Here is a 19,041-nt window from a genome sequence, read left to right on the forward strand (position 1 = left end):
TTTATTGAAGGCAGCTGGTATAAGGTGAGCTACAGGAGGTTTACTCACATCCTGGGATTTACTGATGGAGATATTTCAGGAGACAAAATCAAGATTCATGACTTTTGTCCTCCCACCAAGGATGAAGCCAAGGGTCTTCATATTTCTGAGTCTGATGAGTATTGGAAGTCTACCAATCTGCATAAATACTACATATACATCAATTCTCTTTGCAGAATGACTCTCATCCCCAAAGGGGGCAATCAGATGAATATCCTGGGAGAGAGCAAAGTCTTGCTCTCATTCATGAAGCCAAACAGTTCTGAAAGTCTAAATGTATTTGATATGATTTGGCAAGAAATCATCCATGATGTCTGCTTCCCTCTCAAGGGATGTCTTCACGCACCCTTCATCATGAAGATGATTGAAGTGGTGACTCAGTTTCGTTTTGAAAAAGGAACAAGACATCTCTCTTACACCACCTTCTGGATTGATCCAAACAATCCAGCAGGGCGACTGAGGAAAGCCCCTTCCAGCTCTCGTGGACAAGCTGCTCCCGGTACCTCGCATCCCTCTCCTGGTCGCGGATCTCCCACACCACGTGGTCGTGGTTGAGGTCGTGGTCGCGGGATGGGAGCTCGACTGGCTCATGGTATTGCAGCTTTCTTTTCTATGTGTAGGAACATATCTTCCGAGGTTCATGAGCTGGCAAGGCGACAGCGTGTAACACTCCAAAATCCTATTCTTGGCATCTTAGAAAAAAATCAAAAAAAGTAAAACAATATCATAATATATAGGTTTCCAAAATGATTTTTTATAAATAAAGAATCTTAAATATTGGTGCCACTCTTAATTGGACCATACACTCGAAATGATATTTTGTTAAGGTATATAGTTTTTGTGTATGAATTATATATTTAAAAACATTTTCCTAAATGGATATTATAAATAAAGGACTTACTCCTTTTATGAATATTATTTGTGAATAAAATAATTGAATAATACATAAACAAACTTATACCTGTATCATGTTGGATTTTTAGTTGTGCATTTAATTTGCAGTTCAAAACTTTATTTCAATTTATATTATATATAACAAAAAAATAGAAATAGAAAATAGAAAAAAAAAGAACGCACTTACCTGCTCGCTTTGGCCCAGTCGACCCATCTAATCTCCTAAACAACACACGTCCCCATCCATTTTAGGCCTTGTTTGGATAAAGAGGGATTGAAGTGGATTGAAGTGTATTTTAGGGATTGAAAGGGAAATTAGTTCATATTACACTTCAATACACCTTATACCACCTCAATACACTCCAATCCAAGATTACCCAAACAAGCCCTTATTGTTTTTTATTCCCTTGCCGCGCGCTTGCATCAGCATGATGCTTAGATAATGTCAGCAAGCTAATTGCTCCGCGCGTCTGTTTTAGTCGGTCGCTGGCTCACGGGTCCTATTCGTCAGTCGTATTTCGCATCACGGACTCTGACATCCGACTTCTGCGTGTTGAACGAGCTATCCGCTATGAAGTTTGTTGGGATTTGATTTGATCTAATCTCCAGCCGTTTGTTGGGATTTGATTTGATCCAATCTCCAGCCGTGTGTATATAATACAACCCCAAACCCACCCCCTTGAGCCAAATCAAGATCTCCGTCTCATCCCGATCACGATCCTGATCCTGATCCTGAATCTCCCCCTAGATCCACAGCACCCCTCCTCCACACGGCCGCCAGCATGCCGCTGGCCCTGGGCCCTACCGTCGCGGCGTCGCCTGCTTGACGTGCTGCCTCCAGCCGTCCAGCAAGACTTCACTTGCCTGGTCTGGCTGTTGCCGCCCTCCAGCAAGGCAACAAACGTCGGCCTCCGGCCGTCACTATGCCGCTAGGCTTCCACCGCCGACGCCCACCGGACCACCGCATGATCTCTGCCGTGACGGAGAATGGAGGTTGTCGCGGCCGTCCTCCCCACGCTGGTGCCCTCAGGAAACGCGGTGGTGGTACTCCTCGCCGACCTCGGGTATCTCGCCGCCGCGGAGCAGTGCTCCATCGGCTGTTGCGCCATCGGGAGGTGGGTGATAGCCCCTATGCTTATTCTTATTTAACCCATTGTCCAGCGCAGGGCGTTTTGAGTCTAGGAACTTTTACGGAGTAGCCCTTGAGCTTTTGGTTATTTTGCGTGCAGTCTGAGGAAATTAGAAACTAGAGAATTTAAAGTAGAAAATGTTGTTTTTATGTTAAAATAAATCTAGAATTTGTATATATCATATTTAATTTATTTTAACTTCGATTTGGTCTGTTCAAGTTACGTTAGCTTCATAAAAATATTCCCTACACAGTAATAGCATAAATTATACCATGTCGCATACTTGTATAATTAGTTATTTATTGCCTACTAGATTAACTTTTCTAAATCAAAGTTAACCTCTCCATAATTATAATTTGATTAAAATATGATCTCTAGTCAAGTTATAATTAAGATTTAGGTTGAGTCCATTATTTATAAAATATTCTCTCGTATCATGTATGCTAATCAATTTATAATATTGTTTAATATCGAAATCACATAGATCTCCCATAAATCATAATTCTTTAATCGTAACTCCGATTTTACTAGTTCTCGATCCCACGATCTTGTAGCAACGCGTAGATTATTATTACGCAGTTTATTCTTATGTTTGGTGTGATGTTAATTTTGCCTATATCATGCTTGTTTGTATTGCTACGACTAGCGTGAGGTTACGAATCACCTGAAAAGCAAGTTGGTACCTGGAATCTCAAGTCCCAGGCAAGTTGTGCCCTTGATCACTTCTTTTTACCCAGCCATGTTCTAATTAATCATAATGATCTGCATAGGTTAATTTTGATGGGACCCAATAGGTTACCCTAGTTTGATTATCTTTATACCTTGTTTACCACTGAACTTTTTGGGTAGTACTTGCTAGTGTTTTATGTGGTTTTGGGTATGAAGATACATTATTCATGATCACACTTTTGTTATCTGTTTATTATCACTGTTCATGTTAAGATCATTATGTTAATTGGAACATGGAGCGACCACCCGGGAAAACAGTGCTACCACAAGGGTTTATGGACGCCCTTGGCTGATTAATTAGGAAAGCTAGTGGAGGACTACCTTACCCGAAAGGGGCAAGGGCAGTAGGGGAGTGGTCAGTGTAGGGAGGTCCTTGGTTGATTTTGCTGCGATGGCGGTCAGGCAAGAACCCTGCATTGGAGCTTCCTATAAACTGTAGCGGGTTTTCTGAAGCTAGTGGAACTTTGTAAAGGCCTCGTAGTGTTACCCTGCCTCGCCTCCTCGGTAGAGGTGTATGGGAAGTCGCGATCCCTTGGCAGATGGGTAACATGACTTGTGGGTAAAGATGTGCAACCTCTGCAGAGTGTAAAACTGGTATACTAGCCGTGCTCACGGTCATGAGCAGCTCGGACCCTCACATGATTAAATTATGGAACTAAATTCAATTTGTCATATGCATTGCATCGCAGGTGATGTTGTTACTTTTGTTCTACTATTTAATTGGGTTGGTATTTACTTGTACTTAGTAACTGCTAATAAAATTTTGACCAACTTTAAAAGCAATGCTCAGCTCTAACCATCCTCTTTGGTAAGCCTTACACTTCACATGAGCTCCCATCTTTGGCGAGTTCATGCACATTATTCCCCACAACTTGTTGAGCGATGAACGTATGTGAGCTCACTCTTGCTGTCTCACACCCCCCCACAGGTCAAGATCAGGTACCACAGGATGAGGCGCATGGAGGATGCTGTGATGAGTTCGTGAGTGGTCTAGGCCGTCGTCTCCCAGTCAACTTTGGGTTGCTGGACCGTTGTCTCCTTATAATGTATTTATTTATTTTGTATAGAACTCCTATTATATAGTAAAGATGTGACGTTCGATCCTGTGCCATGATTCATCATATGTGTGAGACTTGGTCCCAGCACACCTGGTGATTATGTTCGCGCCCGGGTCTTGGTGCCCCTAAAATCCGGGTGTGACACAGCGGGAGACTGACGACAACCTTCGTCGTCAGGCCTCTTCCATGGGTATGCCTTTTGCTCCTCGCTCGCCTGATGTGCCCCTTCATCCTCCTCCGCCAGAGATAAATGAATGGCACCAGCAAGCCTATGGGGTGCCCTTCATGTCAGTAGAAGATGAAGAAGGAGAAGAGGAAGAATATTTTGATGGTCGTGAGCAGTATGTCCCGCCTCCCCATCAAGGGGATCCGGGTCAATCTTCTCCATATCCTCCTCCCCAGGATCCATCGGGCAGCTATCCCCCCCCCAGCTCAGCCTGGGGAAGAAAACTTTGCAGCTAACTTGGCGTCTCAGTTCTTTGATCCAACTCCTTCGTGGTAATTTGTGGTTGATGTTTCTCTCCATTTTTGGTGCTAGTTGCCAAAAAGGGGGAGAAGGATTGACAGCTTGGCTTGGTAGCCCTCAGGGGCTTTTATTTTTGTAATGAACACTGGGCCTGTCATAACTTTATTGCTTGTTGTGATGCATGTGATGATGGCCTAGAGCCATAAACAATTTAATGATGTGATACCCTCTATTGTAATAGCCAGTACTATCTCAGACCTTATGCTATACAATGATGGATTTGATAGATGTTGGGGTCTTGTTCTCAAATGCTAAAAGTCAAGAACAAGGCAACATAGAAAATGTTAATCGGCAAAGTCCTTCGTCCTCCGAAGCATTATTCTCCTTAGGATATAATGGTTTCCGGACGAAGGTTATGAAGGGTGTACCTTCATAAATACATTATACAATGACGAAGAATGAACTGTAAGAAATATAAAGAATAACATAGATAATTAAATATTATATATCATTATCATATATAAACAGAAATAACATCGAATTACAAATGTACCTTCAAGTTGAAGGAGATGAAAGTACAAGCGTAACGCAAAAGTGAATGCCAAATCAGCGTGAACAGTACGGGGGTATTGTTCACCTATTTATAGGCACAGGTCACAGCCTATGCAAAATTACATTTATGCCCTTTACATTTGATAATAATTCTATTGTAATCTATCGAGGTCTGAATAGCCTTTTCATCTTTAAGTCGGTTTCATTTTGTTGCTATCATGTCGAAGCTTTCCTGTCCACACCTTCGGCGCTGTATCAACCTTCGTATTATTCTGGTCTGCTGTGATACCGACTTGAGTCCGAAGATACCTGTTCACACATTAAACTCCAAAAATACTGTTAAATCCTGTTTTTGAGGACCTTCGTAAGCCGAAGGCCCCCAACAGTAGCCCCTCGCAATATTAATTTGTTTTAAAACAATAAATTTAGATTGCGATATGGACGAAGGCTTTGCGCCGAAGGTCTGAAAAAACACCTTCCCTTTGCTAGAATAGCAACATTCACTGACAAGCGGGGTCTTTCAATTTTCAACGCACTGGGCGTATAAATATGGTCATACCGCAAACTTATTTGGCACACTCTCTTGTCATCTGCTCTCGCTCACTCGATTTTTGGCTTTTGTGCACTAAGATTTTCTGAGCTTTTAGTTTTGAATCTTCGGCTTTGAAAACAGTTTTTTAGTGTTTCCGAAGATGTCTGGAGATAAGAAGGCTGCTGCTGAGACGAAGCTGAGTCTTGACGAAGAGAAAAACTTGGGGTTTCTTATAGCGATGTCGAAGACCAACACGGAAAAAATCACTAAGGAGATTCTAGAAGGTTTGTCTGAGGATACTGGTGACAGCGACAGTTATGATGTGGACAGCGGTGGTGAAGACTCCGAAGATCGTCCCTGGCGGCCAAGCCATTCAGTTTATGGTAAATCAACTATCAAAGAGAATCATCTTGTCAACATGAGAGGAAGGTATTTCCGGGATTTGTCCATTGTGAGGGCCGACGAAGGGGAGAAGACTTGTCCACACCCTGAAGAGAATGAAGTCGTAGTGTACCGAAGTTTTTTGAAAGCTGGTCTGCGATTTCCCTTGAGCAGCTTCGTCGTGGAGGTGTTGAAAATCTTCGAAGTCTATCTTCACCAACTTACCCCCGAGGCAATTATAAGGCTGAATATCTTCGTGTGGGCTGTGAGAAGCCAAGGTCTGAAGCCTGATGCAAAAAGCTTCTGCAATATACACGAATTATCATACGAAACAAAACCTTGGGGTAAGGAACAGTATCATAATAATTTTGGCTGCTACAGTTTTGTTTCTCGGTCTGGGTCAAGCTGTCCCGTGCCAACCTTTCGGAAGAGATGGCCCGGCGACTGGATGACAGAATGGTTTTATGTGAAGAATGACCTGTCAGTACGAGAAGATATCAAAGGTATAATTATGCGTCCTATTTGGCAAAGCTTCGGCCTTCGGAGGCCGAAGGTTGAAATGAATGAAGCTGCCGAAGAATGCCAGAGGGCCTTCGGCGTTATCTGTTCTTTTATTGGAACGAGAGATTTAGTACAAGAGCATATTGCCTTCCGGGTGTGGCCGCTCGCGGAAAAATGGGAAATGCCGCAAGAAACCATAAAAGAGGCCGACGAAGGTGGACTTGTCAGACTGAAGTACACCTTCAAGTTCGGAGATAAATTTGTTGAGCCAGATGATGACTGGTTAAAAGCATTGAAAATTTAAGCGATGAGCTACTTGGGGCTTATTCGAAGGCCGAAGATACTGCGATGTCAGCAGCCTTCGGAGGCCGAAAAAAGAAGAGGCTGAATCGGGTATTTGATGCCATTGGGTTTGTCTACCCTGACTATTGCTATCCCATTCGAAGGCAGAAGAGAAAAAACACAACCTCTGCAAAAGAAGAAGCCATAACTGCTCCTAGCGAGCCAGAACCGAAAAGAAAAAAGATAAAGGTCCTCACACATCGGCCGCGCTATATTGAACCAGCTTCGGTGCCTGAGTTTACCGGGGAAACTTCTTCGGCTACCGAAGCTAAAAAGCCAACCAAACCAACCTTGCTGCCAGTAGTTGCAGAAATGGCCGAAGCGGCAAAAAGGATAGAATTAGAAGAACCGAAGATTTTGCTACCAGAAACCGAAAAAATGGCCGAAGCGCCATCCACAGAAAAATGGAAGAAGTGAAAAAACCATCTGAAGAAAAAGCATCAGAAGTTGTGAGTCCTGCAGCAAATGTTGAGACAGTAAGAAATCAAAAAGTGCCAGCAGTGACTCCGAAAAGAAAGAGAATGGCTAATGTGCTAGATGTACTGGAAACAATCAAATCTTCAAGCACACCTCCGAAGAAGGCTGCTGCCACTCCTGAAACAACAACTGAAATTTCTGATACAAAAGCTTCAGAACAAGAAACTGAAGCCGAAGCTGGGTCCTCAGAGGCCGAAAAGATAAAATCCTTGGAAACTGAGGAAGAAAAAATAACAAAGCCAACTTTTGTTGAAGAAATCGGTGTCGTTGCCCCCGAAGCATCCTCTAAAATTCGTGATTATATTGTTCGTCATGCTTCGAGGAAAAAACTATCAGAAAAAGAAGAGCAAGAGGCCCAGCGCTACGCCCAAAAACTGAAGTATCCAAAGGGGGCGTTAATATTCAATGGTAGTGGAGAAGAAGACTTTTTGTATTGTCTCCCTGACAGCAAGGAGATTTCTGTCTGCCGGGAGATGAGCAAGAGCTTCGGATTCCCAACTTTGGAAGATGGGCTCTCGGTACTATCGAAGAACGATCTGGCCGACAGCCTGGCCTATAATAGCTTAAAGGTGCGACAAATGGGATCCTTGTATTTTTTGTTGAGACCAGAATTTTTCGTTTGTTTAAATTTATTGACACACATATTTCTCTTTGCAGGGTTTGATACTTAGCAATGCCCTCAGGGCACAGAAAGATGCTGAAGACGAAGGGTGTGCTATAGCCCTGAGCAACCTTCGTTCCGAAGTAATTGAACTGAGGAACGAAGGCCTCGAAAAAGATAAAATATTACACTCATTGATAAATAAAATAAAGGAAAACGAAGCTGCTTTTAAGGGTCAAGCTGAAGCTCAAAAGCGCGAAATTGACGATCTTCGGAAACAACTGGCCAGAGCCAAGGAAGAACGCATACTTGAAGAAACAAGGCGAGAACTCAGCGACCAATGGGCAGATCACCTAGAAGGAACTGTCGAAGAGCTTCGGTCGGCCAAGAAGAGATGCTATAACAAATCTATAGAGTGTGTTAAGAAGTTAAAAGCTAGCTTCGCCAGGGTCGGCGCCTTCTCAAGCGAAGAAAACTTTACGAGGGGCAATCCCGAAGGTCCCATCGAATGGATCGACCACGAAGCTGAGGCCTTCGAAGAAATTTTAAATAGCCGTGGAGATATATGTGCTTTCTCTGGTGCCAGAGGAATTGCCACCATTTTAGAGAAGAAGGGCTGCGAACATGTAAAAATTTTAGCACAATCCGAAGCTGCTTTGTCCTTTGAAGATGCAAGAGATCCTTCGGCCGAAGCTAGCATGATCGGTGGAAAATTTTTCACCGATATCTGGGATAATGGTGGCCGAGAAATGGCCGGAGAAATTATTCAAAAAAGTGAAAAGGGCATTCACGATGCTAGAGAAGTGGCTGAGGCTGCTGAAAAGAGCGCAGAGCTCGAAGGTCAATTAGGTATTAGCTAATAGTTTTTATTGTGTTGTAATTTTTGGTTTTAAGCTTCGTTTGCCATTTGTAATAGCAATGTAGCCGTATCCTGTCCTTCTTCAGATCCTGCTAAAGCGTCTCCGGGCCCTCAGCCGAAAGGAGACGACGAAATTAAAAAGATGGCTGAAGCCATTATGGACGAAGTCGTCAATCGGCTCCTGAATGAGGCTGCACAAGTTGTTCTGAGAGAAGATTAAATGCTATTGTAAATTAAAACTTCTGAAATGTAATATATTGCAACATTTTGTAATCCTGAATGTAATATACCCGTTTTTATTGCTCAATTCTTTACGATGCATGAAACTTTACACATACCGCTTTTTGAGTCTTTGACGAAAAAACACCTTCCCTTCTTTTCATGCTTCGTGAAGAGGAATTTTTCTTTGTTACAACAATATCCAGTGTTCTGATGAATAATATCCAGGCTTCGTGAAGATACTTTCCGAAGCTATACTTCCGAAGATCAATAATGTATCTCCTTGTGACATTATGATTTTTCCCTTTTTTCAAAACGTTCTTCTGTAGTTTAATACGATGTCCATCTCTTGTGCCATATGCAACATGATGTATGATGCTTATGTTATGCGAAATGATGCGATGATGTTATGCTGTGTAAGATGGTGTTTATTCCGAAGATACACACATTCCTGCGACAAAACACAATCTTTTGAATCAGCATTGTCTTTTTACTATAAGCCTCCCTTAGGAGCTTCTTCGCCTTTTACTTCGGCGGAATCAGCGTTTATTTTTCGCTGTAAGCCTCCCTTAGGAGCTTCTTCGCCTTTTACTTTCAGCGGTATTCGCGTTGACTTTTCGCGCTTCGCCTTTTACTTAGGCGGTATCAGCGTTGACTTTTCGTTGTATGCTCTGCATTCCCTTTGGAACGACTTTGGAGCAGAAAACTTACACTGCGCTCACTTTGGAACGACTTTTGTGACTTCGGCAAACTTACTCTGCGTTCTTTAGAACGACTTTTTGTTGCTTCGAAGAATTTTCGATAGTTCGAAGGTCCTCTTTGTTATCACAAGTCTTTCAACAATTTGAACCTGTGAAGAAAATATATTTTCCTTGTGGGAATCAACGAAACTATTTACATGAAACCTGAACAATGTCCTTTATTACAGAAAATAAAACTGAATGAAAAAGATTGCTATTAAGGTAGGATATTTGTCAATAGATGTGCTTTGACTCTGGCACAGTGCTGTTGACTGTGCGAGCTTCGGACTGTTCTCTGAAGTCCCTTTGATGTGGAGCATATTGGCTCCCTTCTGGCTGCTGACCTTGTTGCAGCGGTGGTGGAGGCGGAGGTTGTTGCCAGGAAGCCTGAGGTTGACTCGCCGAAGCAACAGAAACTGCAGGGTGATTGCCTACATACTCTGGGATGTAAGGCGAATGATACGAAGCAGTGTGCATGACCTGCTTCGGCTGAGCCTGTTGTGCTGCCGCTTCGGCTATTTCTTTTTGCTTCTGGATGGTAACATGGCACATCCTGGTGGTATGACCTTTGTTCTCACCACAGAATAAGCAAAAGATTCTTCTTGGTTGATCGCCAAATCTTCCTCCGAAGCCCCTAGCGCCTCTGCCTCTTGGAGCTGGTGGTCTGAAGGAGCCTTGCTGTTGCCCCGAAGCCTGTGAGGAACATTGTGGCCTTTGCTGTTGGCTCCCTCTATCGTCATTTTGTGTAGAGTTATGAATTGATCTAACATGCCTCGGGTAGAACCTCCCTCCGAAGCCCCTGGTCATTTCAGAAAACCTGAAAGCCTCCTCCCTTCTTTGGCGAAAATCATTATCAGCCCGAATGTACTCGTCCATCTTCTGGAGCAGCTTCTCCAAAGTTTGAGGAGGCTTCCTAGCGAAGTACTGAGCTGACGGTCCTGGCCGAAGCCCCTTGATCATGGCCTCAATGACAATTTCATTGGGCACCGTTGGTGCCTGTGCCCTCAAATGCAAGAACCTTCGGACATACGCCTGAAGGTATTCTTCGTGATCCTGGGTGCACTGGAACAGAGCTTGAGCAGTAACCGGCTTCGTCTGAAACCCTTGGAAGCTAGTTAACAACAAGTCCTTCAGCTTCTGCCATGAAGTGATCGTTCCTGGCCGAAGGGAGGAATACCAGGTTTGAGCAACACTTCTGACAGCCATAACAAAAGATTTGGCCATGACTGCAGCATTGCCACCATACGAAGATACTGTTGCTTCGTAGCTCATCAAAAACTGCTTCGGGTCTGAGTGGCCATCGAATACGGGGAGCTGAGGTGGCTTGTAGGACGGAGGCCAAGGTGTAGCCTGCAGCTCAGCGGACAGAGGAGAAGCATCATCAAAAACAAAATTCCCATGATGGAAATTGTCATACCAGTCATCTTCGTTGGGAAAACCCTCCTGATGAAGGTCTTGGTGCTGAGGCCTTCGGTGTTGCTCATCCTGGGCAAGATGACGAACTTCTTCAGAGGCTTCATCTATCTGCCTCTGTAGTTCAGCTAGCCTGGCCATCTTTTCTTTCTTCCTTTGCACCTGTTGATGAAGCATCTCCATATCTCTGATTTCTTGATCTATCTCGTCTTCTGGTGGTGTCGGGCTGACAGCCTTCCTTTTCTGGCTTCGGGCCTCCCGAAGGGAGACTGTCTCCTGATTATGGTCCAGCGGTTGCAGAGCTGCAGCCCCAGTCGCTGAAGCCTTCTTCGGCGCCATAACGAAGGTTTATGATCGCCGAAGGTGTTCAAAAAACTCAAAGAGTGGAAGTGAGTTCACCGGAGGTGGGCGCCAATGTTGGGGACTTGTTCTCAAATGCTAAAAGTCAAGAACAAGGCAACATAGAAAATGTTAATCGGCAAAGTCCTTCGTCCTCCAAAGCATTATTCCCCTTAGGATATAATGGTTTCCGGACGAAGGTTATGAAGGGCGTACCTTCATAAATACATTATACAATGACGAAGAATGAACTGTAAGAAATATAAAGAATAACATAGATAATTAAATATTATATATCATTATCATATATAAACAGAAATAACATCGAATTACAAATGTACCTTCAAGTTGAAGGAGATGAAAGTACAAGCGTAACGCAAAAGTGAATGCCAAATCAGCGTGAACAGTACGTGGGTATTGTTCACCTATTTATAGGCACAGGTCACAGCCTATGCAAAATTACATTTATGCCCTTTACATTTGATAATAATTCTATTGTAATCTATCGAGGTCTGAATAGCCTTTTCATCTTTAAGTCGGTTTCATTTTGTTGCTATCATGCCGAAGCTTTCCTGTCCACACCTTCGGCGCTGTATCAACCTTCGTATTATTCTGGTCTGCTGTGATACCGACTTGAGTCCGAAGATACCTGTTCACACATTAAACTCCAGAAATACTGTTAAATCCTGTTTTTGAGGACCTTCGTAAGCCGAAGGCCCCCAACAATAGAGTAATGCTATTTTTATATCATCACATCTTATATAATTCTATTGCATCCCTCAGTGTTTGTGAAATGTGTTGGTTTTTCACTTTCTCCAAATATGTTGCAAATTGACATATCAAGTCAATATGAAGATCACAAAACTCATGCACATATTTAGGGGGAGCCACACATACACAAGTATTTATATCTCGCCAGTGCTTTTATTTTTTAATTTTTATCTCTACTCTAGTTTGTTTTGGCATCAATCACCAAAAAGGGGGAGATTGTAAGTGCAATCAACCCTAATTGAGGGTTTTGGTGATTAAATGATAAAACAAACAGAGATTCTAACAAGTTTGCTCCTAGCATGTATACAGTTATTCTACAGACAGGAGAAGCACAGATCTTATGAGTATGCAAATGTAAAAGCACAGCGGATTAAAATTCTACATCATATAGCGTGCTCCAAGTGCTTGGGAACAACGGTAGTTTGCATTTTATAATTCTTGAGTTATAGAAATTGTCGTCCAATTAAGAGGGATCCGCAATAAGTTAAGTAAGTTTTGCGATGAGCTCAGTCCAAACCCCTTCAAATTCCCTTAGAGAATATTTTTCTAGATCATGAATGCCCTTTAAAAAACCAATTTTACTCCCCACTAAAGTTTCACCTTGGTTCACCTCAGTTTTCTCAAAACTTGTCCTTCAGTTTCAAAAACCGGTTCAACCGGACCTAAAACCGGTTCAACCGGTTTCTGCACTGTTCCTTCTGTCACCTCTGACCTGCCAGTCTGCCAGTCAAAAGCTGTCAAAAAAGTCGTGTGCAGAGTTTTTCAAAAACCGGTTCAACCGGATTTGAGTCCGGCTCAACCGAATTTGTGGTCGGTCGAGTCTCCGGCTGAGTACCTCAGTGAACCGAGAACTCCCTGGTGGAAATCGGTTTTTGGTCCACTTCTGCAACGGCTGCCAGCTTTTGGGGGATCCTTTAAATACCCCCACACTCTCTCTCTTCATTCACTTCTGCTCTCTCCACGATTTCTTGGCTGACCAACCTCCAAACAAGGGCATTCAATTCACCTCTCACACCGAAAATCGCATCCCCTTCAATCGTTTGAAGGATCCTTGGTGTGAGGTGAAGTCGATCTAACACTGTTGATTTCATCTTGATTCTCCTATTCTCTTCATTCTTGAGCTCATTGCAAACTTAACCTTGTGCGGATTTGTTACTCTTGGAACCTTGCGTTCCTTGACGGATAGAGGTTGCTTGGGAGTCTCCAAATTTGTGGATGACCCCAAGAAGTTTGTATCACCCGCTCTTTGAGCAAATTTGAGAAGAGATTGCCTTGACCTTGGTGGTCGGCTTGTGGAGGATTAGGGTTGGAAAAGACCCAGCCCTTTGTGGGCTCCTCAACGAGGAGTAGGACACCCTTGTGGTGGTTGCCGAACCTCGGGTTAAATCGTGTGTTCTTGTGTGTTCTTGATAAGTGCTTTAATTTGTTGGTTAGTTCATATTCGATTATATTGTGTGCAAATCGTGTGACATACCGATTTGTCATCTATTCGAGTGGATTTTCTCTAGGGCAAGCCTTTAGCAAAATCTCTCACTACTTCGTCACATTTGTTTAATTGTTTATCTAATCTAAGTTGAGTAGGTTCAAACTTGTTCAGTTGTAAACAAAATCAACTGAACCGGTTTGCACCAATGCAACTTGAATTTGACACTATCTCGAAGTTTTTAGTGGAAAATTTCAGGTGTAGCCTATTCACCCCCCATCTAGGCTACTTTCAGTGCAGTATGGCCGAATTTTGGATATTGACTTGAAAATACCTCCAAGACCTCCTGGATATGCATTCGTTGAGGTGAGGCTATTTTGCTATTGTCTAATTCTGTAATAATGATACATTCTTTTATGGGGCCTGCTTTTAAACACATGCAACTGCTCCATTACTGTGTTCACGTTTAAAACATATTTTGATCATGCTTTAACCTTTCAAATCAAACTGACTGATATAATTAATTTCTTTTGATGTCACCAAACATTTGGTGCTAACAAAAAATGATGCTTTTATAGTTTGAGGATCCACATGATGCTGATGATGCAATTTATGGCCGTGATGGGTATAACTTTGATGGCTACAGGTTGCGGATATGTATATCATGCTTTCATTTAATGGTTCTCCTAGAAGAGAGGATTTATTTGTGTTTTCTTGCATTTGCTGAAAATGCATTTTCTACTCAGGTTGAATTAGCTCATGGTGACAGAGGCCAGTCTTATTCTTATGATCGTTCAAGCAGCTATAGCAGTGCATGCCGTGGAGGTGTTTCTAGGCGCTCTAATTTCCGTGGTTGGTACTTCTGTCATATGAGAAAGTTTGCTTATAGTTCCTTACAGAGACTCTCAAGTTTCATTTCTTGAATCATGCAGTTATGGTCACTGGTTTACCCTCATCGGCATCATGGCAAGATCTGAAGGTAATTTGTTTATAATTCACTTATTCTAGGACCTGCTGGAAAGAACTCATTACTACATTTCAGGACCACATGCGGCGCGCTGGTGATGTATGTTTCTCTGATGTATACCGTGAGGCTGGAGGTTAGTTGTTAAGAACTCCAGGACACGTTTCCTGCTATTTCATTACAACATATGGTGTTAAACATAATCCCCAAACTTGTAATCATTGTTTCCTAATAGAATGGATGTGGGCATCAAAGTCCTATGTGCCCAGGCTATCCACCAATTGTGGAGGAGGTTGGACGCCAGGGAGATTGTCCATTTCGCCTTCCCTTCGTAAGAGAAGATCTATGGCGGGTTAAAGATGACTGCCAAGTAGGCGCTGGCTCTAGCACAAATTGTTCGCTTCTCCACCAAACGAGCCAGAGAGGTTTTACTCAAATCATCTTATGATGCACGTTTACTCTTGAATATTGTTTGAATGAATTCTGTTGGGGGTCTGCTTCGTCACCGAAGGTCCTATAAGAAGAAACACCTTTGGAAGATCAACACAGAAGCAAAGCCGAAGCTACCATCCGAGGAGCTTCGGCATAGTGACACGCCTTGAGACGAAGGGTGGCACCGACTTAAAGATGAAAAGACCAATTGGCCCATGATAATTTGTGTTATGATTGTAACCGGTTGTAAAGGACACAAATGTAAATCCACACAGGTTGCGCCTTGTGCCTATAAATAGATGAATAGTACTCTCGTACTGTTCACGCTGATTTGTACTAGCTCGTGCATTACGCTTGTACAATTTCCTTCTGTCAAGTCAAAGGTATGAATGTAATTCCATATTGTATTTATTCATCCATAATATAACAAAGTTGAATCAATAATGTTATATAATTATTCATGTTGTTTTCTATATCTTACATGCTTCTTCTTTCATCAATGTATACTGCAATCATGAAGGTATGTCCTTCATGACCTTCGTCTGAAGATCATTATGTCCTAAGGGAAATAATGCTTCGAAGGACGAAGGGCCTTAACCTTTAACATTTTGTGTTGCCTTGTTCTTAATTCGTAGCAATTGAGAGCAAGTCCCCAACATTGGCGCCCACCTCCGGTGAACTCACTTCCACTCTTGAGCTGATGGCTTCGTTCAACAACCAAGTCGTAGCACCTTCGGCTACAAAGCTGGTGTTCCCGATAATAGGTGGCTCAAGTTCAGAGCCGACTAACAAGAAGCAGAAGAAGGAAGCACAGAGAAGGGTGCAGCATGTTGGGGTGCAGGGACCCTTCATCAAGTCAAAATGGTCCCACATCCCAATCACCTTCTCCCAGGAGGACCTTCAGCTCAAAGATTACCCTCACAATGATGCTATGGTCATATCTTGTGTCATCAAGGGATTTCTGGTCCATAATGTTCTGGTTGATACAAGCAGTGCAGCAGATATCATATTTGCTAAGGCCTTCAGACAGATGCAAGAGCCAGAAGACAAGATTCATGATGCTACACACCCTCTTTGTGGCTTCGGAGGAAGGCAGATTGTAGCACTCGACAAAATCTCGATGCCAGTGACCTTCGGCTTCGTCCATAATAAAAGGACTGAACAAGTTGTCTTTGACATTGTTGACATTGAGTACCCTTATAATGCAATCATTGGTCGAGGGACACTGAATGACTTTGAAGCAATACTTCATCCAGCATACCTATGCATGAAGATACCTTCGGAACAAGGGCCCATTGATGTTCATGGGAGTCAGGAAGCTGCCAGAAAAGCCGAAGGAAATTGGACAGACTCAAAAGCAATTCACAATATAGATGGAGCCGAAGTCTGTGAACAGTATAAATACAAAAGAGAGAAGGCTGCTTCGGCGGATCAGTCGAAGCCCATGCTTTTATGTGAAGACATAGTAGAGCAAAAAGTACTGCTGGGGTCTCAGTTATCTGAAGAGAAAGAGAAAACTTTGATAAGATTTTTATTTCACAACAAAGATGTCTTTTCTTGGTCAGCCAATGATCTCTGCGGTGTCAACCGAGATGTCATTGAACATTCACTCAATGTGGACCCATCCTTCAGGCCAAGAAAGCAGAGGCTTTAGAAAATGTCTGATGATAAAGTCGAAGTTGCTCGGAATGAAGTCAAAAGACTTCTCAGTGCCGGTGTTATCAGAGAGGTAAAATACCCAGAGTGGTTAGCCAATACTGTCATGGTGAACAAAGCCAATGGCAAATGGAGAATGTGCATTGACTTCACAGATCTTAACAAGGCATACCCAAAAGACGAATTCCTGCTACCAAGAATAGACTCTCTTGTAGATGCAGCAGCTTCTTCAGAGCTCATGAGTTTATTGGATTGTTAATAAGGCTATCATCAAATCTGGATGAAGAAGGAAGATGAGCCAAAGACTAGCTTCATAACTCCCAGTGGCACCTATTGCTATCTTCGGATGCCTGAGGGGCTCAAGAATGCTGGAGGAAGCTTCAGCAAAATGACAGCCAAGGTCCTTCACTCTCAGATAGGCAGAAATGTGTTGACTTATGTTGATGATATTATAGTGAAAAGCACGAAGCAAGAAAATCACATTGCTGATTTGCAAGAAACATTTGCCAATTTCAGACAAGCTGGCCTAAAACTAAATCCAAAAAATGTGTTTTTGGAGTGAAGAAAGGCAAGTTCCTTGGCTGTCTGGTATCAACGAAAGGAATTGAAGCTAACCCAAGTAAGATCGAAGCTATCCTTCGGATGGAGCCACCAAGCACGAAGAAAGGGGCTCAACGGCTGGCAGGAAGATTAGCATCATTAAATATGTTCATATCCCGATCAGCGGAAATAAATCTGCCATTTTTTGAAATATTGAAATCAGCCGAAGTCTTTCAATGGGGCCTGTTGGGGGCCTTCGGCTTCCGAAGGTCCTCAAAAATATGATTTAACAATGTTTCTGGAGTATGATACATGAACAGGTACCTTCGGACTTAGGTCAAAACTACAGTGTGAAGAAGCACAAAGAATACGAAGGATGGCGCAGAGCCGAAGCTATGCGCAGGGGAGCTTCGGCGTGATAACAGAAAAGGGAACCGACTTAAAGGAGAAAAGGCTATTTAGACCCCGATGGATTATTATAGAGTTATTAGCAAATGTAAAGGGCATGGGTGTAATTTTACATGGGTTGTGTCCCGTGCCTATAAATAGATGAACAGTGCTCCCGTACTGTTCACGCTGACTTGGCATTTTGCTTTTGCGTCACGCTTATACTTTTACCTTCTTTCAAGCTGAAGGTACTTTTGTAAATTGTTATTATTTCTATTTTTCCTTAATAATAAAATAGAAATGAGTTGATGGTAATAAATAACTGTTGGCATTGTCTTTTATATTCCATATGTTTCTTTCCTCGTTTATATGTTGCTTTGACGAAGGTATGTCCTTCGCAACCTTCGTCCGAAAATCATTATCTCTCAAAGGGAAATAATGCTTCGAAGGACGAAGGACTTTAACGTTTAACAATCTTTGTGTTGCCTTGTTCTTGACTCATAGCATTTCAGAACAAGTCTCCAACATTGGCGCCCACCTCCGGTGAACCCTTTTCGACCACTTTCGGCAAGCATCGACCTTCGTCATGCTGCCAAAGAAAGCTTCAGCAACAGGGGCTGCCGCTCTGCAGCCGCTGGACCCGAACCAGGAGACCCTTTCTCTTCGGGAGGCCCGAAGCCAGAAGAAGAAAGCCACCAGTCCAACGCCTCAGGAGGACGACTTGGACCAAGAGATCAGGAATATGGAGATGCTTCATCAGCAAGTGCAAAGGAAGAAGGAAAAGATGGCTCGGCTAGCTGACCTGCAAAGGAAGATAGACGAAGCCTCTGAAGAAGTTCGTCATCTTGCTCAAGATGAGCAAAACCAAAGGCCCCAGCATAGAGAGCTTCACCAAGAGGGCTTCGTCAACGAAGATGACTGGTATGAGGATTTCCATCATGGAAATTTTGCCTTTGATGATGCTTCTCCTCTGTCAGCATAAGTGCAGGCTACACCTTGGCCCCCGTCTTACAAACCACCTCAGCTCCCCATGTATGATGGACACTCAGATCCGAAGCAATTTCTAATGAGCTACGAAGCAACCATATCTTCATATGGTGGCAACACCGCAGTCATGGCGAAATCCTTCGTCATGGTGGTCAAAAATGTTGCACAAACCTGGTACTCCTCTCTTCGGCCAGGAACAATTACATCATGGCAGAAGCTGAAGGACATGCTGATCACTAGTTTCCAAGGGTTTCAGACGAAGCCGGTTACTGCTCAAGCTTTGTTCCAGTGCACACAGGATCACGAGGAATACCTTCAGGCGTATGTTCGAAGGTTCTTGCGTTTGAGGGCACAAGCGCCAACAGTGCCCAATGAGATTGTCATTGAGGCCATGATAAAGGGGCTTCGGCCAGGACCTTCGGTCCAATACTTCGCCAGGAAACCCCCTCAGACCTTGGAAAAATTGCTTCAGAAGATGGATGAATACATCCGCGCCGATAATGACTTTCGTCAAAGAAGGGAGGAAGCTTACAGGTTCTCCGAAATGACCAGGGGCTTCGGAGGGAGACTCCACCCTAGGCACATCAGATCAATTCATTCCACTCAGAG

The 19,041-nt window shown here is 43.2% G+C and overlaps 1 protein-coding gene across 1 annotated transcript in view; it reads left to right on the forward strand.

Moving 5' to 3' along the window:
* Positions 1-1,920: 1,920 nt before the first annotated feature.
* LOC103628598 (serine/arginine-rich splicing factor SR30) overlaps positions 1,921-19,041 on the forward strand; it is a 51,729-nt gene continuing 34,608 nt past the window's right edge. The window contains exons 1-6 of the mRNA XM_008648769.2: positions 1,921-2,048; positions 13,751-13,832; positions 14,045-14,146; positions 14,213-14,318; positions 14,399-14,445; positions 14,509-14,566. Of these exons, the coding sequence (XP_008646991.2) occupies positions 1,921-2,048; positions 13,751-13,832; positions 14,045-14,146; positions 14,213-14,318; positions 14,399-14,445; positions 14,509-14,566 (523 nt within the window). The remainder of the gene's footprint in view (positions 2,049-13,750; positions 13,833-14,044; positions 14,147-14,212; positions 14,319-14,398; positions 14,446-14,508; positions 14,567-19,041) is intronic.

This window comes from Zea mays, chromosome 5, assembly GCF_902167145.1.
Source record: "Zea mays cultivar B73 chromosome 5, Zm-B73-REFERENCE-NAM-5.0, whole genome shotgun sequence".
In the NCBI taxonomy this organism is placed as follows: domain Eukaryota; kingdom Viridiplantae; phylum Streptophyta; class Magnoliopsida; order Poales; family Poaceae; genus Zea; species Zea mays.